General features: G+C 39.4%; 1 protein-coding gene across 2 annotated transcripts in view; it reads right to left on the minus strand.

The window, feature by feature from the left end:
• MAP2K5 (mitogen-activated protein kinase kinase 5) overlaps nucleotides 1–21263 on the minus strand; it is a 102090-nt gene that overhangs the window by 32519 nt on the left and 48308 nt on the right. For both annotated transcript variants that reach the window (XM_063448744.1, XM_063448745.1), the window contains 5 exons: nucleotides 20580–20641; nucleotides 20331–20379; nucleotides 17854–17927; nucleotides 11490–11540; nucleotides 8227–8298 (listed from right to left, as the gene is read on the minus strand). In XM_063448744.1, coding sequence (XP_063304814.1) covers nucleotides 8227–8298; nucleotides 11490–11540; nucleotides 17854–17927; nucleotides 20331–20379; nucleotides 20580–20641 — 308 coding nt within the window. The remainder of the gene's footprint in view (nucleotides 1–8226; nucleotides 8299–11489; nucleotides 11541–17853; nucleotides 17928–20330; nucleotides 20380–20579; nucleotides 20642–21263) is intronic.

Here is a 21263-nt window from a genome sequence, read left to right on the forward strand (position 1 = left end):
GCAAATAATGTTTAATTTAGAATGTCATGTCTCCTGCTCTGTTAATAGCTTGCTAGACCAAGCAGGAGCCTCCTGTATGTAATTAAAGTTCAATTTGCAGAGCAGAAGATAAAGAAATAAAAACAAAAAAAAACTTTTAAAATAAGTTACATCTGATTGAAAAATTAAACCATTTTGCTTTCATGTAAGCTGTCAGTAGCAGTAAGGAGAGGTGTGGCAAAGGCTGCATAAACAGAAAGTAATTTAACTCCTAAATGTCAGAAAGCACGATCTATACACCAAAACTGCTTTATCAAGCTAAAGTTGTTTTGGTGACTATAGTGTCCTTTTAATTAATAGACATTTGCCAATTCAATACACAAAAGTATCAGGCAGGATTAGACAATTGGGAACATCAAAAGCACAAGATTATATCAGGGTGACAGGTGTACACTAGTGGGAAACAGAACAAAGGAAGCAGAAAGCGATGATGTCATAATAATTTGTCTCAGAAAAAGTTAAACTGAAGTGGTCAGTTGAGCCATGGTAGGTTTTCTGAAAACAGTACTGAAGGAGGTAGCTGACTTGATAGCGTTTGAAAACATTTCGCAGTAGAAGACCAACAGGGAGAATTAACAAAACCAGGTAGCATGCAGAAGATGCAGAGAGGTAAAGTTTGCAAAAGCAAGATCCTCGAATTGTGCTTCTGGTTTGGCCTTGATCACTGGCAGAAAACATCAAGGATATTATCTTTCACTATATTTAATTGTTTCTAGTGAACGAGGCAAAATTAGCAAGCCAGAAGAGGACTGTTATGCAGACAAAACCAATGTGTAAGCTCATAAATAAATAAAATATCTATTGGCTGCTGGTCTTACAAAGCTATATCAAAGTAATTCTGTATGTGCTGTTCAAAGCAAACTATTGGCCTATTTCAAGCTTTTAAGATGGCTGTATTGCATTTTTAGTTTTTCCTATATAGTCACTGTTAATGTACAATGGAAGAACTAAATGAACACAGTGGTTGCCATTTGTAGTAAACATTGTGATCACAAAAGGCTATTATGTACTACAAGCACATTTACATGTAAATATATTTTAACAATGTGGCAATGGTCTCAAGAATTCCACTGCTCTCAAAAAAACAAAACAACAAAACATACATGGACTCCTGGCATTAGGTCTTCTTCCTGCTGTTAAGAATCATATGTGGGGGAGGGGGGGGGGGGGGGTCTGAACGATGAGCTGAGCAGACATTTTTTTTTATTATTCTTTTTGCAAATTTTACATATGTAACATCACAGACAAAAACTGTTCAGAATTAGACATATAGACTTTGATTTACAATAGAAGGATATATGAACTGTTGAGTAAACTTCACACACAGAAACACAAATATCACAATTTAAAAGGACTGAGCGGATTAGGCGGGCCTAAACTATAATAATTAAGTTACTTCATAACTTTCCTGAATACAGTACCATAGGGAAGAACTAGAGTGATCTTTATATATAAGGATATTCATAACACAGAACGCAACAAGGTATATAGTTATATCAGATTATCTAGCCAAGGTGACCATTTCTCATCAAATTTTAAGTGGCTGTAATATTGAAAAGATATTCTCCTTTCCACATCATGTTGGTATTTAAGCTGAGTTAGCACTTGGGTCCAAGATGGAGTCTTTTTCTGTAGCCAATATCTTGATATTTCTGTTTTTATGGCCATCATAAATTGGATTATTAGATATCTATTTTGAGTTGAGAATCTTCTTAAATTAAAATGGAAAAGAGCAAGTTATTGTCCAAATCTTCTCCCACTAAATCTGATATAACTCTAAAAGCTTTATTCCATATAGGTCTTAAAAGCTTACATCCCCACCAGATATGTTTAGAGCTACCTTCAGCACAAATACACCTCCATCAAAGTTTGGAATTATCAGGGTTGATTCTATTTAGAACTTTTGGTACCCTATGCCATTGATGAAGAATTTTATAATGGAGCTCTATGATATTTAAACAATGCAATGATTTTTTTAACTTCTTGAATTGATCTATACCACTGCTCTAACTCGATTGAAGATCCACTTTCTTGTTCCCAGTTTTTCCAGGCTTTTGGTTTAGACTCTTTTTCTTCCTCTATCAATAATTCATACCAACTAGATATCGATTTACGATTAGTATTAATTTTAAATAGATCATTTCATTTTTTATTTATCCTAGTGTTGTCATAAAGCAGATGGTTGTCCAAATAATTTTTGATTCTTAGGTATGTGAATAACTCTTGAATTAAGGTCAAGACTTAACTGAATATATGAAAAAGACCTTATTTTATTCAATTCTAATAAATCATCTATTTTAGTTGAACCAAATTTGATCAAATTATCTAAATTTAGATCATTAATATTATATTCCATTGTCTTAATTGGACTATACTTAGAAATTTTCTTTAAAATGTGATTTCTTTTCGTGTATTTTACCCAAATTTCATAGATATCTTTTATGTATGAAGTTTCCATGTTGGAGATGAATTTTGCACTAGCCCCGACGTCAATCCATAACATATTAGAAAGATCTTTTGAATTACACAGAAAGGATTAAATTTTATACCAAGGCTCTTCTAATGAGGTTGGGCCCTGCCATCTCCACAGATGGTACAGCCTAGAGGCTTCGTAATATTTGATAAGATTTGGGACAGCCAGGCCACCCTTACTGGGCTTTTTCATTACATGTAAGATCGAGATCCTTGACCTCTTATAATCCCATATGTAATCCAGAAATAATTTATGAATCTGCCTAAGTTTAGTTATTGTTATAGATAAAGGGATCATTCTGAACAAGTATGACCAATGAGGTAGAATATATGATTTGATGATATTTATTCTTCCTAACGAGGAAATTCCTATGTTTTTCCACTCTTTGAATAATTTATCACTGGTATCTTTTATAAGATTATCCACATTTTTATTGATCATTTCTTTTAAGTTATAAGAGAAATGAATCCCAAGATATTTAAAACCTTGTGATGACCAAGTGAAGGGATATTTAACTGATAATCTATTAATTATCGTAAAATCTAAATTGATGGGCATAACTTGGGATTTACCAATATTTAATTTATAGTTTGAAACTCTACCGTAGTCTTCCAAATCCCGAAACAAGGCCCCTAGTGATATATCCGGATCAGACAGTGTTAATATTATGTCACAGCTGAGCAGACATTTGTTGGCACAGCTCCTGCTCTGCATTATAAATACAGGGCACAACAAGCCCTGAAAAGCTAAAAAACGGGCCACCAGAAGACAGGCGAAGTGACGCTGATCTTTTTGGTGCCACACAAGCAGCTATTATTGCCGTGGCCTGCCTTTGAGGTCTAGCACGGAAAGTGGCCTGGTTGTCGGAGGAGGCAGCCGATCTCCCGACGCGGGGTCTGCACCGCACAGCAGCTCTATTGTTCTCCTGCTATCCCCCCAATGGACCGGTGGGGGAGATATCCCGGTCCCCGCTGGGGGATTACACACTTGCAACAAGGGAATATCTTGCCAAGCAGCGAGTCGCCCGATGCGCCTAAGATGGCCGCCACGCTGCACTCTCAGCAAACTAAAGAGGGGCCAGAGCTCCAGCAATGGAGACTGCACTTCGAGATCTGTTTTAAGCAAATTTGCCAAGCTTTCTGGAGGCGCCTACAGCACAGAGGTGCGTCCACCTAGCCACTCAAGCAGCCAGAAGGCTCCCCGCAAACTGCAGAGGCCTGGGACCCAGGTTCACACTGAGTGGACTCCTAAGAGTACACTTCTGGTAACCCTTCAGATCAAGCCACAGAGAGATGAAGCCTGCAAACCTCCCACAGACCATCGGCAAGAAACATGGCTATGACTGGGGGCCATGTGAGAGAGAGGTGACCTTAAAGTAGGAGCAAAGATGGACTGCCTGAGGCATGCTTGTGGTATTGGGTGACCCCATGCCGACCGAACTCCTTACACCATCCTGTTTAACAGTGCAGGGCTTTCTGTTGTTTTGAGGTTTTCTGCTCGTTTTATAATGTACACCCAGCGGATCCATGGCTCCTAGGTTGTCTATGCTCCTGTACTCTGCACAACCCTTCAAATAAATATTGTTGTTGCTTACAAGCAGGGTCATGGTTACCATAGGATGACAGTATTCAACAGTTAATCATCAAGTAGCTAACTTTTCTGGTATATCTTACGCCTATATAATAAGAATCTTGCTTGTTCTACACTTCACCTGACCCATGCATGGTTGATCTAGTATTATTAATATCTCACTGTTCATCCATGCACACCAAGCTTGTTTACCTATTGAAGACATGTATACCTAGTTTAGTTTATCTTGTTTTACTGTTTTCAGTTTTTTGTCAAATGTGCACCACTCATGACATGCCATGTATTGTATGTGTAATATTGATTGTACTGTATATCTAAAAAAACAAACAAAAAAAGGCGCAGTACATCTTGACCTTTTAAGCATATTTTTTGTGATAATACTTCATGTTAAATGCCTATGTCATATTTTGAGCATGCGCTCCAAAAATAATGTAAAAAAAGAAATAAAAAAAAAAAGGAATAATTTGGAATTGTTCAACTAAGAAAGATACAGTGTAATTGCCTCTCATTTTTCTCACAGGTAAAAATAATGTTTTTAGTACTTTTCCCAGTTGTTAAAATATAAAACATATCCTGGGGTATAATTGTGAGGACTTTCATTATCTATAATCTTGGCATCTGCATTCATGATTGTAAGGTTACCTGTGGCTGCTTGCATGGTGTCTCCTAAACCATTCCTGTGTAATTTCTGAAGCTGGTGTAAGCAACTTGTATCAGTACGTGTGTCATTCTCCCTGTGTCCTGTCTTATAAGTCAATAGTCCAACTTCCATATATGTTTTGGGCAAGGTGAAATGATACAACCATGAGTTAGAGCCTTGCTGATGATCAGCCTAGTGTCCTGTTGTAATTTTATTTGTGATTCCAATAATATGTACTTCTGCCTTGGTTCGATTCCCTGCTTTTTGCTTAGGCTCCGTTTTGATTATCCCGTTCCCTTCATCTTTGACCCGGCTTGGCATCATCAATTCTGTGAATTCTATGCGTCTTTGTCCTTGGCCTGCTTCTCTTCACCACTCTGTCTTTCAGACTAGTCCAGGAATCACATTAAATCCAGATATTGTGAAGACTGATAATATGCTTACAGTGAGGGAAAAAAGTATTTGATCCCCTGCTGATTTTGAACGTTTGTCCGCTGACAAAGAAATGAGCAGTCTATAATTTTAATGGTAGGTGTATTTTAACAGTGAGAGACAGAATAACAACAACAAAATCCAGAAAACCGCATGTCAAAAAAGTTATAAATTGATTTGCATGTCAAGGAGTAAAATACATATTTGATCCCCTATAAAATCAGCAAGATTTCTAGCTCCCAAGTGTCTGTTATACAGGTAACCAGCTGAGATTAGGAGCACTCTCTTAAAGCGAGTGCTCCTTATCTCAGCTCATTACCTGTATAAAGACACCTGTCCATAGAAGTAATCAATCAATCCGATTCCAAACTCTCCACCATGGCCAAGGAGCTGTCCAAAGAGGTCAGGGACAAGATTGTAGACCTACACATGGCTGGAATGGGCTACAAGATCATCGCCAAGCAGCTTGGTGAGAAGGTGACAACAGTTGGTGCGATTATTCGCAAATGGAAGAAACACAAAATAACAGTCAGTCAGTCTCCCTCAGTCTGATGCTCCATGCAAGATCTCACCTCATGGAGTTTCAATGATCATGAGAACGGTGAGGAATCAGCCCAGAACTACATAGGAGGATCTTGTTAATGATCTCAAGGCAGCTGGGACCATAGTCACCAAGAAAACAATTGGTAACACACTATGCCGTGATGGACTGAAATCCTGCAGTGCCCACAAGGTCACTGAAAGCACATGTTCTCTAGAAAGCACATGTACAGGCCCATCTGAAGTTTGCCAATGAACATCTGAATAATTCAGAGGAGAACTGGGTGAAAGTGTTGTGGTCAGATGAGACCAAAATCAAGCTCTTTGGCATCAACTCAACTCGCCGTGTTTGGAAGAGGAGGAATGCTGCCTATGACCCCAAGAACACCATCCCCACCGTCAAACATGGAGGTGGAAACATTATGCTTTGGGGGTATTCTTCTGCTAGGGAGTCAGGACAACTGCACCGCATCAAATGGACAATGGATGGGGCCATATACCGTCAAGTCTTGGGTGAGAACCTTGTTCCCTCAGCCAGGGCATTGAAAATGGGTCGTGGATGGGTATTCCAGCATGACAATGACTCAAAACACACAGCCAAGGCAACAAAGGAGTGGCTCAAGAAGAAGCACATTAAGGTCCTGGAGTGGCCTAGCCAGTCTCCAGACCTTAGTCCCATAGAAAATCTGTGGAGGGAGCTGAAGGTTCGAGTTGTCAAACATCAGCCTCGAAACCTTAATGACCTGGAAAGGATCTGCAAAGAGGAATGGGACAAAATCCCTCCTGAGATGTGTGCAAACCTGGTGGCCAACTACAAAAAACATCTGACCTCTGTGATTGCCAACAAGGGTTTTGCCACCAAGTACTAAGTTGAAAGGATCAAATACTGATTTTACTCATTGACATGCAAATCAATTTATAACTTTTTTGACATGCGTTTTTCTGGATTTCTGTTTTTGTTATTCTGTCTCTCACTGTTAAAATACACCTACCATTAAAATTATATACTGATCATTTCTTTGTCAGTGGACAAACGTTCAAAATCAGCAGGGGACCAAATACTTTTCCCCCCTCACTGTATTTACTGTATTTCTGTGTAGTAGGATGACGCATGTTGAGTCATCCTAATCCCTTGACAAATATCGGATGTAATGGCTATAATGGGTATATATTGGATATCTGAAAAATTGATTCGAGTAGTTGAGACAAAAGAAAATTCCTCACACTTTACTTTAAATCATTGTTCTATTCTGTCTAGTTCACATATACCCTATTCGGTCTATATCACATGTAGTCCTTATAGTCAGGGATGTATTTACCACAAGGCAAACAAGGCATTTGCCTAGGGCGGCACTTTCAGGGGGGTGCCAAAAAATGCCACCCCAAGCTCCCAGACAAATGCCTTGCTTGCCTTGTGTTCTGGGGCTGTCCACCTTACTGTGAGTGAGTGTAGCTGTCAGTGTGTGTCTGTGAGTGAGTGAAAGTGTGTGTGTCTTTCAGTGAGAATGGGTGTGCCTGTGAGTGTGTGTCAGTGTGTGTATGTCATTTTATGTGTATCTGAGAGTGTGTGCCTGTCAGTGAGTGGGTGTGTCAGTGTGTGTCTGTCAGTGAAAGTGTGTGTTGGTTAAACAGTGTGTGCTTATGACTGTATGTGTGTGCCAATGACGGTGTATCTGTCAGTGAGTGTATATTAGTGCATGTATCAATGAGGGCATGTGTCTGTCCATTAAAAAAGTGGCCTTGACACGAATTGGGGGGTCAAATTAAATTCAGGCACCCCCAAAATCTAAGTCGTGCCTAGGGCAGCACAAATCCAAAATACACCACTGCTTATAGTGCCAGCTTAAAGGGACTCTATAGACACACAGACCACACCAACTGGATAATATGTCCCTATAGTTTCAACCAAGCAACTTAAAATGTTGCTGTTCTGCAGGAATGGCAGTGTTTACATTGCAGAATTACCATGCATCTAGAGCCTGTAACGCTGACAGCTACTAGAGGCACTTCCATTCCAATAGTTATCTGCTACTCACTCAGATGGCCTCATAGGGACCACTTGATTGCTGCTGTGAGGCATTTTGCCGTGCATGAGCACTAGTCTTCTAAGGTTTCCCTATGGGTAAACATTGGATGGGCAGAGATCATCTACACTGATATTCTCAGCCAAAGAGGATGGAGACTGGTGCGGGAAGGGCTGAAAATCTCACCTTTTAAACGCACACAGCAGGTAGGACACAAATATAGGTAGTAAACAACTACAGTGTTAGGAATAAATGTTTGTATTCCTAATGCTATAGTCTTCCTTTAACTATGTTTGCAGAATAAATACAAAATTAACTAAAGCAAACTCTCCACGATCTTGTGGTCACAACTCATGACGTCTAAAACTTGACTTGCATATCACTTTTCAAAATGAATGCATTGAACATTGTTTGCACTGAAACACGTGCACATTGAAATGTGTGCTTGCATTGCTTTAAAGAATTTATTGCACAATAATGTTTCTCACCTCCATAAATGAGATTCCCAAGCTCCAGACATCAGAGTGAATTCCATACTGTTCCCCAGCAATTCTTTCTGGCTGCAAGCAAAAAAAAAAAAAAAAAGAATAAATACGAAAACATAATTTTTTTACTGTATTTTATAAAAAGATTACGACACATGATGTCATGTGAAGATACAACAGATTCTCCGAAAGTGCAACTCATTATTTGCTATGATAGTCTGCAGGCCTTTAATGCTGATTTTATTAAATCATATTTTCTGAATACTTGTATTTACATGTAAATATTGTTTAATTGAATCAGTCAGGATACTGCAGACATCCGGAGACTGCTCAAACTCCAAATAAAATACAAAAAGCATACATTCTGTTTCCAATATTTCTAGATTAGGACTTGCTGAGTGAACATTAAGGGATTGTATTCTTCAACAGTTGCAATGCCTAGTCTTAATGTTAGTGCAGCTGGATTTGCTAGGGGCTAGGTGCCCACAAACTCAATGATCTCTAGGTCTGGACTGGCCCACTGGATATTTCTCAGGAGACTGCAGTTAATGAGGTTGACCAGCTGCCAGACTACAATTAGTATTTAGGTTGTCCCAGGAGGTGTTGGTTAGACGAGACATTGCTTGTGACGTTTTTCTGACACACGTCAGTTGTCATTGGTGACAATGATGTCAGCAGAAGCAAAGTGTGTGTGCCTCTTTGGCATAGACCTCTCTGAATGCTTGCTCATGGTGGGTTGATGGCGGTTGCAGGGATAAAGGATATGATTTGTTTGTACTTTCCCCAAGGACAAAACGAATATGTCTAAAAATAATAAAAAATAAAAATAATAATAATAATAAAATAAGGTTGCCTCACTGCTTCACTCAAGCCTCCATGTTCCCACCTACAACGCACTGTCTACTTTACTAAATTTTGGTCACCAGCGCAGAGGGAGCCCGACGCTGGATAACGATAAGTGGCTGAAGGTGTTTTCACCATTTCAGCCAAGCGGGAGGGGGGGGACCTAAGGATTATATAGTGTCAGGAAAACTAGTTCCTTTAACCTCTAGACTCAAATGACCAGTGTACCAATTATAGGAATCCAATGAATGGAGAATGCGAAAGAAAAATAAATCATATTTGGATTATAAAAGAGACCCAAAGTACTAAAAATAATTAAGGGATGGAAGGGAAGAAAAGAGGGGAAAAAGGCAGGGAAAATAAAGAAGAAAGAAAAGGAAAATAGTTAGGGGAAAAAGGAAGAAACAAAAGTAAAAGAAGAAACATAAGTAAGAGAAGAAACACAGAGTTACCACTGACACATGGATACTCCAGGTCCAGCAAAGCTCTGACATCTGGCCACCCACTAGACTACACAAGTTGAGCTTAAACTATATTGAAAACTAAATGGGGGGCTCACTGATTTGACCGGCTGTCAGTAGTCTCTCTGTTTTGTTTTATTTATATAAAGTGCCTGAATATACTCAAAATGATAAATGTATTGCTGCCAGGAAATGTACATTTAGCTTCCTGCTAGTTTCCAGCTATGTTCTGAGGTCTAGATGTTACTGTTACCCAGCCTCAGCTAACATATACCACTTCACTTCACAGCTATCTCAGATATAGATTTTTTTTCTCTCTTCCAAATCAAGCTATTTTGGCCTAAATTTTTCAAACATGTGGTCAACTAACTATACAGGTGGGAGTAGTGGCTCCAGACTGGTATATGTACAAAGTATTGGTTTGAACGTGTTTAGCTGTGTTAAGATAGTGAGATCAAGAGTGCAGTATAGCAGCATTCCCTTGGCACAGTTTAACACAGCACCCTTAATGCACCTGACTGCCTTACACCTTCTCTTATCGTTGTATAACCCTAGGGCCCCTATACAAGAAAACAAACTCAGAAATTAGTGCCAGATGAGTGTGTTTTGTGTGCTTATCCAGGTCAGTGCTTGGTAGGGGAAGGAACTGTAAATAAAAGTCACAGTCCAGACCTTAAAGTGATTGTATTCTTACTGTTCCCTTCTACATGTGCCTGGCGGGGGAGATTTTTCCTGAGTTAGGGTGACCTCACACCCTGTAATAAACTAATTTAGTAACTGCACACAATAGAATATTGATACAAATAATGTGGTTGCCTTCTGCAGAACAGTTTTTAGCTAGAAAATTGTTAAACAAAAGGTGAATCTAATTCTAAAGCAAAACATATAGCAATTGTCCTGTCTCCTGAATTTAATCCCCTATTCCAATTACCAGATGGAGGTACCCCTTCATCTGTCAATCCATTTAATGTACACCTAGGATCATCCCAGATAATCTACCATCAAAGGGAATCTCAATTTAATTACTACCTAAATGCAAGTCTTTCATATAAGTGGAACATTTAACCCTTTCTGTGTTAAAGATTCTTGGAAACATATGACAATCGGTAAATAAAACGGGAACCTCTAGTATCACACAAAATGCATTTAAGGCCAAAGGTGATTCTATATTATATATTTCTTGCAGACTACAGAATAACAAAGTACATAAGTAAAACACAGAAGCATATCAAACTTGCATACGGTATATATTATTTTTAAATATGTGGAATGCATAATTTCATATTAAATGTAATTCTAATACAATTCTTATTAACTAGTGCCAAAACTCTCCTTGTGCTCTGTCACACAATTTGGTAGGATACAGGCAAAGGAATGAGTTGCACTGCTAAGTTGGTCTAACTCACACAAAACAAACACAAGTATGGGAGGGCACTGAGTTTAAGGACCCCCAAGTGCTACCAGTCCAGGGTATCCTGCCTTAGTGATTCCAACAGAATGAAAGGTTTCGGCACAAAATCAGGACTATGGTCCAATGCAGGTTAATTCATGATACTGTGCCCAGTCTTTTCTTCATAAATAGGCTTAGAGCAGCAGATTATAGGGTAGTGCCAGCTCATAGAAAGGAGGCGGTATATGTTTAGGTGATTCAAATTATGGACACAAAAGGCATTAGCTGTCCATACTCTTCTCACAAATTGTCAAAAAGCTTCTACTGTATCTCACCATTAATTGAATTGGTTCAGACACAAAGCACTGACGTCTGAAATACATCTTTGCAATTACTTATCAGCACGTCAGTGTTGTCATAGTCAGGAAGGAATCTTACTTGTAGTGACCAAAAAATATTTGAGCACAAAAACCATTCAATATGTGTTGCACAATAAACATCTATTGTGTTGTGAAGATCAGAAAAGCAATGGTACTCCTATAACCAAAGGTTATAAGGTGTTTAAGACTTACAGCCATGTAAGCATTTGTTCCCACGTAGGTCTTGGCTATAGAATTCACCAGCTAAAAAAAAAAAAACAAGAAAATTATCACGTTAAAATGACGACGGCATAAAACGGGCAATTATTTCTCACTTAATCCACCCATCAAAGCAAGAAAAAGAAGAAAACAAAATAAAGATATAAACGAAGGAATAAAAAAATATAGAGAGTACTTTAATCTGCAAACATTAAAGAGAAGATGATTATATTGCTTTCTATCCACAAACACATAAACAATGCAAATGTTCCTGAGAATAAATCACTGAATGGGAGACCGGTTCCATGTTCAGAGAAATGGGGAGCAACATGTTCTTTGTCAAATATTAGAGGATTATAACTCCTATCACTATTAGATCGCCAGCTTTAATGGTCAAAATTAAATAATGTAATTGAACTCAATGTAAAAAGATTCTGACTCGTTCAAGTTCCTGATATTTTGTTCCAGGCTTTTAAATTGAACATATCATGACAGATACACTTTATGATTTAACATCTCTTTAAGCATGGTACATATAGATTATAATAAAGATACAGTATATATATATATATATATACACAATCAATACATACAACTGATTTAAAGGGAATCTCCAGTGCCAGGAAAACAATCCGTTTTCCTGGCACTGGAGGGTCCCTCTCCCTCCCACCCCCCAATACCGGGTTACTGAAGGGGTGAAAACCCCTTCAGTCACTTACCTCAGGCAGCGACATGTCCCATGTCGCTGCCTGCTCCTCTCCCGCCGCTCCACCTTCTTCCTCCGTCGGCCGGTGGGTGAGACTGATCCCACCCAGAGGCTGAGGAGTCCCAATGCGCATGCGCATTGGCGCACCCCATAGGAAAGCATTGAAAATTAATTTCAATGCTTCCCTATGGGGAATAGAGCGACGCTGGAGGTCCTCACAGAGCGTGAGGACGTCCAGCGATGCTCTAGCACAGATAATCTGTGCTATGATGCAGGAAGTGACCTCTAGTGGCTGTCGAGTAGACAGCCACTAGAGGAGGACTTAACCCTGCAAGGTAATTATTGCAGTTTATAAAAAACTGCAATAATTACACTTGCAGGGTTAAGGGTAGTGGGAGTAGGCAACCAGACCACTCCAATGAGCAGAAGTGGTCTGGGTGCCTGGAGTGTCCCTTTAAGGGATAGTATTTTCACAACCTGCCCAGCACCTTCATTGTTCATATGCATATGCTTTGCACTAAACTAAAGTGCCACGGTCACCCCTCTGAAAATTTGTATTTCATAAAGATAGAATCAAGAGATATGCTGGGTTTTGCAAATTCTGTCCCCAGAAGGTGACCGTGTCGCTTTAAAGAAACACAGTAATGTTTATTTTCCCTTTCCTTGTGCCCTCAGTATCTTAAAGGGACACTATAGTCACCAGAACAACTACAGCGTATTGCATTTGTTCTGGTGAGTAGAATCCTTCCTTTCAGGCTTTTTGCAGTGCTTTTTTGCACTGGCCACTCTTCAGATTGCTACTAGAGGTGCTTCCTGTGGCAGAGCTAAACACTGTGCAGTACTGTCATTTAGTGTATCCACCCTCTGCATGCAGACACTGAACCTTCCTCATAGAGATGCTTTGATTCAATTCATCTCTATGAGGAGATGCTGATTGGCCGGAGCTGTGTTTAACTTTTTGCTGGCTCTGCCCCTGATCTGCCTCCTTCACAGTCTCAGCCAATCCTATGGGGAAGCACTGTGATTGGATCTAACCACCACAGCTCAGAGTCAGACAGGGGCAGAGGCAGCAGCTGCAGACTTGAATTACTATATTTAGGTAGGCAAGAGAGGGGTGGGGGGTGGAAGATGAGGGGTTTAACACTATTAACAATACAGGGTCAGGAATACATGTTTGTGTTACTGACCCTATAGTGTTCCTTTAATGATTATACTATCCTCCTTTCTATTTTAAATTTCCTATCTTTTCAATATCTGGGTGCCACCCAATTTTTTGTTTTGCAGTTTGTTCTACTCAGGGCCGGCGCGTCCATAAGGCGGCTCAGGCGGCCGCCTTAGGGCGCACCGGCCCGGGGGGCGCAAAAGTCCGGGTGACCAGCAGGAGGTTGGGAAGCGCACAGCTCCCCTCTCCTGCCGGTCACTCCTTGTAGCGTGACCGAGCGCAAGCCGGCAGTGCCGCGGACTGTGTGGAGGGGGTGGGGATATGAACACGTCATATCCCTGCTCCCTCTGTAGCACACAGCGCGGCTGGCGACCAGCAGGGGCAGAGCTACCGCCGGCCCCTCACTTCAGCATGGGAGGAAGTCCCCCCAAGAAGAGAGCAGAGAGGAGGCAGAGAGGAGGGGGGCTGGGCAGGACCAGCTCCTCCAACTCTCAGCTACCTCAGGCAGCACTTTGGATCCCAGGTAAGCCACCCTCCTGAACCTGTCTGTCAGTGTGTGTATGTCTGTATGTCAGTGTGTGTGTATATGTCTGTCTGTCTGTCAGTGTGTGTGTCTGTCTGTCAGTGTGTGTGTCTGTCTGTCAGTGTGTGTGTCTGTCTGTCAGTGTGTGTGTATATCTGTCAGTGTGTGTGTATGTCTGTCAGTGTGTGTGTGTGTATGTCTGTCAGTGTGTGTGTGTATGTCTGTCAGTGTGTGTGTGTGTGTCTGTCAGTGTGTGTGTGTGTGTCTGTCAGTGTGTGTGTGTATGTCTGTCAGTGTGTCTGTCTGTCAGTCTGTCTGTCAGTGTGTGTCTGTCTGTCAGTGTGTGTCTGTCTGTCAGTGTGTGTCTGTCTGTCAGTGTGTGTCTGTCTGTCAGTGTGTGTCTGTCTGTCAGTGTGTGTCTGTCTGTCAGTGTGTGTCTGTCTGTCAGTGTGTGTCTGTCTGTCAGTGTGTGTCTGTCTGTCAGTGTGTGTCTGTCTGTCAGTGTGTGTCTGTCTGTCAGTGTGTGTGTCTGTCTGTCAGTGTGTATGTGTGTCTGTCTGTGTGTATGTGTGTCTGTCTGTCAGTGTGAATGTGTGTCTGTCTGTCAGTGTGAATGTGTGTCTGTCTGTCAGTGTGTATGTGTGTCTGTCTGTCAGTGTGTATGTGTGTCTGTCTGTCAGTGTGTATGTGTGTCTGTCTGTCAGTGTGTATGTGTGTCTGTCTGTCAGTGTGTATGTGTGTCTGTCCGTCAGTGTGTATGTGTGTCTGTCCGTCAGTGTGTGTGTGTGTGTGTGTGTGTATATGTGTCAGTGTGTGTGTCTGTCTGTGTTTGTGTGTGTGTATGTCTGTCAGTGTTTGTGTGTATATGTCTGTCTGTCAGTGTGTGTGTGTGTGTGTGTATATGTCTGTCAGTGTGTGTGTGTGTGTATATGTCTGTCTGTCAGTGTGTGTGTGTGTATGTCTGTCTGTATCATTGTGTATGTATGTCTCTATATGCCTCTCTGTTTCTTTATGTCTGTGTCTGTATTTCTGTGTGTGCCTGTGTCTGTATGAATGTATGTCTGTGTTTGCACGACAATGTACCTGTATGTGTAGATTGTATGACTGTGTTTGTTTGATTGTGTGCCTTTTATGACTGTGTGTCTGTATATCTTTGTGACTGTGTGCCTGAATAATTATGTCTGTGTGCTTGTATGGTTGTGTGTCTGTATGTTTGTGTATTTGTGCATGTATGTATTTTTGCCTGTATCCATGTCTATGTGGGAAAAAAAAGAGAGATAGATAGGGGCTGAGGGGAAGAAAGAGACAGAAATGGGCTGGCGGGGAAGTAAGAAATACATAAGAGGGGTTGTAGGAGACACACTAAAGGGCACAAAGGGGCCAAAGGGGTAAGACATTGAAGAGGTTGGATATGCAACACTAATGGGGGCTAAGAAATTCAAAAGGGGGACACAGAGGTGAAGATGCATTGTTTATTTTTTGGGGAGAGGCGTGGGGTGGGGCATCAAAATGCATCTTCGCCTGTGTAGTCAAAAATCCTAGCACCGGCCCTGGTTCTACTTTGGGATTAGTTTCCTTGATGGTAAATTAACTTAGGAACTGAAACTGAACTTTGCTTAAAGGAACACTATAGTCACCTTAATTACGTTAGCTAAATAAAGCAGTTTTAGTGTATAGATCATTCCCCTGCAATTTCACTGCTCAATTCACTGTCATTTAGGTTAAATCACTTTGTTTCTGTTTATGCAGCCCTAGCCACACCTCCCCTGGCTATGATTGACAGAGCCTGCATGAAAAAAAAAACTGGTTTCACTTTCAAACAGATGTAATTTACCTTAAATAATTGTATATAAATCTCTAAATTGAACTTTAATCACATACAGGAGGCTCTTGCCGGGTCTAGCAAGCTATTAACATAGGAGGGGATAAGAAAATCTTAATTAAACAGAACTTGCAATAAAGAAAGCCCAAATAGGGCTCTCTTTACAGGAAGTGTTTATGGAAGGCTGTGCAAGTCACATGCAGGGAGGTGTGAGTATGGTTCATAAACAAAGGGATTTAACTCCTAAATGGCAGTGAATTGAGCAGCTGAGGCTACACCAAAACTGCTTCATTAAGCTTAAGTTGTTCAGGTGACTATAGTGTCCCTTTAACGTCTGCCAATCTCAAAAGATACTTTTATTTTAATGTATATTTAAAAAAGTAAAGAGAACTAGATTATAAAGTCCTCTCTGATCTCTAGCTCTGGTTCAGTCATTTTAACCTTGCAAAAACACTGCAGTTTTTTTTTTCAGTATGACATCACAAGTGACTGTCATACTGAAAAAAAAACTGATTCCCTGGAACTGACCTAGTAAAACTTGGTCATGTGATGCTGAATGTCAGGAATGCTTGGACTAGTGGTGAGGAAGCAATGCCTCCTCTATGTTGTTGTTGGAGGAAGAGAGGTGAGCAGAACCAAAGGAGTGTGGTGAAAAAAGATGAATAACAAGCTCCTCCCCCCTTTTCTTTTCTTGTTACAAGTTTTTACACAAAAAACTGTGGGCCTGGAATCAGGGCACTATAGTGTTACACAGGTTTGCATTGTAAACGCTACAGTGTTTCTCTAAATGATTTGTTTATTTATAAAATATTTTACCAGGAAAGATACATTGAGATTTCTCTCGTTTTCAAGTATGTCCTGGGTAATGGGTTCTGTTACTTTGCAGCTTTTGTTTTTAGCACCAATCTCAGCTCCCACTTTTGTCCAGTCCACCATCTACTTAAATGGACCTCCCCACAGCACACTGTTCTATCAGTAGAACAGTCATAGGGACTACAGTGCATCACATGCACGTCGTAGTTGCTGTGATGAAAAGCAGAACAGCATGTAGGAGGAGCCTATGTCAAGAACGTATTGACAGCTGTGAGGAAAGAACAATAGGTTACTTCACTTTTTAAGAAAATGTAATATTTACTAGCACAATCTATAGACCAAATGGCACAAGTTTTCATTGTAATTCACGGTGTGGGTTTCATGACAAGTACACTTTAAGGATTATTCACACGTATCCTGGATAGGACAATTTCTCGAATTAAGTGCAACTTAGTGGAACCCACGGGGCTTTGGATATTCTAAAGATGCAATCACAGTGAGATCAGACACATCGTAGCTATATAAATTGTGTTTAATACAAGAACACTGCTCAGAGAGAAAACAAAAGAACACAATAAAGAAATACATTACAGTAACTACAAGAATAGCAAAAAGAATTGATAAAGACACAAAGTGCAGAAAAGACACCTCTAGACAGTCAGGGTTTAAGGAGCGCGCTAGTGCAATGAAAAAGTAATTGAGCAGCTCACAGTGTACGAGTGGAAGACACTCGATAATATCACAGCCTGTGTAAGTGAAGCTGGCAGTGCAGCAGGTGGGGCTGTACTGAATAGCTAGTAGCCCCCAGAGCCTTGCGGTTTCTAGCTGAGCAGGGGGAGTGAAGGAGTCTATTCAAAGTAACATGACAGGAAGGTCAAGGGTCAACCTGATGGGTCGTCTCTGGGGAGTCCAAGAGATGGAAATTAATTACAATTTGGGGGGAGGGTCTTGAAGAGGCCTCAGATGCTTTGTTTTGCTGTACATTCATTTTTATTAATTATTATTATTTTTGATAACAGTTTCCCCAGTAAACCGCCCCCCCATCTCATTCTTTTGTTTGGACAGAGCCGATCTTTGCCTAACTCCCCTGGACGCATATTAATGACTCTGCAATCCCATTAGTAATTACCACATCATCTGTTACTCCATTTAACCCCTTACCTGCTGTAAAGGCCTACAGTGCCCAGAAACACATACAGCTACTTGTAATGGATGAGCTGGGCCACGATGAACACGGTAAGAGGTGTATCTATAGCTGTTTACCTATGGCGCAGGTACTCGAATAGCTAAGGCACAGCTGCATCTGATTTAACAAGAGTATTAATGGCTTACCTGAGTGCTCACACCGAAGTCACAAAGCTTCACCTGCCCTCGAGTGTTTACCAGCATGTTCGAGGGTTTAACATCTGCCAAGGAGGAAACATCAGCAATATAGTTCAGATACATTATACATTGCACAATTCTAAAAAAAATAAATAAAAAAAAATAAGAACTAACAATCACTATAATCACACAGATGAAATACAGGATTATTCACTAGAATGAGAATTGTGGGGAATCCAAATTGAATTTGACATTTAAGGCCAAAATAGCCAAGCTTAAAACAGAATTGACTGGGAGAATTTTTCTATATTCAGCTATTTCGACCTACAATTTTAATTCACCTCGAATTCCCGACATTTCTCACTTCAGTGAATAAACCGGATAGAATTAGTTTTAGGTCATGCATAACCAACAAATAACCCGCACATTTTGAACTACCGAACCAAAATCCTATAGATCACGAAAAACTTCCACATGTTTAGGTTACATATCACCATTAATTACAAACCTGAATTATTAATCTGACCCATGTGAGAATGTATCAGATAGCATTCTTGGGAGGAAGTATGAGCAACAGTGAAATACATTTGGTTACACCCCTTCTAAATACAGTGGTACCTCGGTTTACAAACGCCTCGGTTAACATAATTTTCGGTTTACAAATGAAAATCCATTGAAAATAATGCCTCGCTTTACACATTTTATTTTGCAATATGAAGCAAGTGCACCTGGGAGGTTTATAGCACCGCCCCCTGCATGCTGGAGTCTGTAGGTAGCACGTGATGTCGAGTGTGGAGGTGTTGGAGCGGCTTTTGCATCGAGTTTTGGAGCCATTCTGGAAATTTTTTGCAGCGGTTTTGGGAATTTTTTGGTGCATTTCTCAAGAGGTGGAAAGGTAGGGAGCTGAGCTTTGTCATTTGCATGCCTTTTACTGTGTCTTCTGCATTGTGGATTGGTTTCCATGCCAGCTCATTTTGACTTTTTTTCTGACCTCCGGAACAAATTAATTGGTTTTCAATGCATTGCTATGGGAAACCACGTTTCGGTTTACAAATTTTTCGCAATACAAAACATCCCGGAGAACCCATTACATTTGTAAACCGGGGTACCACTGTACTACCTATCCTTGTAGTTCCTAGTACACAACAGGAATTCCTTCCTAGTTTATTTTAGATTATTCTTTTAATAGGATATTTTTCAATGCATGGTCACGTGAAATGTGATTTCTAAAAGTAAAACTATATATCTATATAGACCACCACAGAGAAGAGTCAGACAGACACACACACACACACACACCTTTCTATATCCGTAGTTACTGAAGCGATTCACAGAGATAAATATTATTCTTTTTTTTTTTTAAATGTTGTTTTACCCTCTTTCACAAAATGGTTATCTTCTTTTATGTTTACTGTTTTGTAATTATTTTGTCGGTATCAAATAAATATACAAAAAGTCAAATAAATTAGAAGACCTTAAGTGAGTAGATTTCCTAAAGCTTTTTTTTATGAGAACGGACAAAAGTTAATAGTTTGCCCATGGGTCCCCTGAAGTCTCACACAAAATTTAGATCACTTGTGCCATTACAGAGAGAGCCCCCATCAGTCACATATCGAACTGATGTTACCCACAAGGACAGATCTGATTATGCTAGCAAATTCACTCTGCATGAAATATACAACAACCCGAAATGATAGTTATGGCCTTAATTGTGCCTCATCAATGAGGTGTAGCGGATATTCCTCTAGGCATAGTGAGAAAAGGATCTACTGTATTTGGGTTACCCTAGTGATATGAAAATACTGTTTAGGAGCGTGAATAATAGTTTATAGCAATGCATCACTTGGAAAAGGTAAAAAGGAATGTACACAGTTACACTTTGGAGAGGTTTACACATTTTATAGTTTGTTAAATATAATCATCCAACTAAACCTAGTAAGGCAACTGCTAATGGTTATATGAAAGCATCAGGTAACATAGGCCTTAATTAAATATTTTTTGGATAAGCTTTTCAATTGATTTTCTATTTTTGCATACACTTTAAAAATATTTTATGAAATAAAATATTAAAACAAATATATTAAACAATATATTAAAACAAAATATTAAAATTTCAAAAACATATCAAACTATTTTTCATAATATTAAATAATTTGAAAAGCTTACAAAATATGAAACTGGGGCCAAAATTGGAATATGCGATAAAAATAAAAAACACAAACCCTCTAATCATACCAGTAAATTATGTTCTCACTGCTTATTAGTTTGTGATCTCTGAAATGATTTGTTTTTTTACTACTAACATCTTTCAGTTAGAGACAGATCTGGCAAGTGTGCAAGGAACAATAAAGCTATTTAACAACTATTTTTTTTTATATATATATTTATATATATATATATATATATATATATATATATATATAGTTAACTCTAAGCCAAAGTATTTGGTTTTTTTTACATATGTAAAAGTGTAACAGAGAACTTACCTCTATGTAAAATCTTTAAACTCCAAAGATATCGGAGACCCTTCAAGACCTAGAACATGGTAACTCATATCAGAATTGCATACTTAATAATACAGCTGCCCACAAGAAGCCACAGGCAACAGTTTGAAGTCTTTATGTTGATCTATATTAAATCCGCATTAAGCAAATTGGGTAAAAAATTAATCTAAAAATACGGGTCTTGGAAAAAAATATTACTAAACGTTGATAAAGAAAAGAGAGGCTACTCACAGCAACAGATATCCTGCCCAGAACTTGCTCTGGAATCTTTCTGTACACATCCAGAGATCCACCTGTATGATAAAGGGAGATAAAGATCAGAACATGCTCTGTAAATCATATACAGTTTAGAGTGCTAAAAAGTTCAAAAAATGCACACAATCTGCCCTTACATAAATATATGTACCAGTATGTCACATATAGCAAGCACTGCCTTTAAAGAAGCTTACATGCACTAAAATGTATAAATACCGCTCTGTGTCCTACTGTGCGTAGCACATAGGTGTAAAGGCTGCTCTTTGTATTACCCTTTAGTATACTGGGATAAAATAGCCCAGACAAAGGTATTTTATTGCACTATATCCACATAAAGTGCTATCTTTCTCATATGCCATTTAGGAATTAACTAATAAAGACATAAAACTCTTAAAGAAAGGAGCAAAAATAAAGAATAGTGCATGCATTCCTTAAAACCAAATGAAAATAATAAATGCCACATTATGTCTCAGTCCTGCATCTCTGAATGGCATGTTTAACACACTACTAATCATAGCTAAATACTTGTAGGTATTACTATGAGAGAATACACCGCTGTTATGTCTAATGAGCAGTAATGTCTTAAAAAGGTTTGCATGTATCTACATTCCATTTAGAGATGCAAGATTGATTAAAAAAAAAGCATTTGTTCTCTTTTTG

This window comes from Pelobates fuscus, chromosome 3, assembly GCF_036172605.1.
Source record: "Pelobates fuscus isolate aPelFus1 chromosome 3, aPelFus1.pri, whole genome shotgun sequence".
In the NCBI taxonomy this organism is placed as follows: Eukaryota; Metazoa; Chordata; class Amphibia; order Anura; family Pelobatidae; genus Pelobates; species Pelobates fuscus.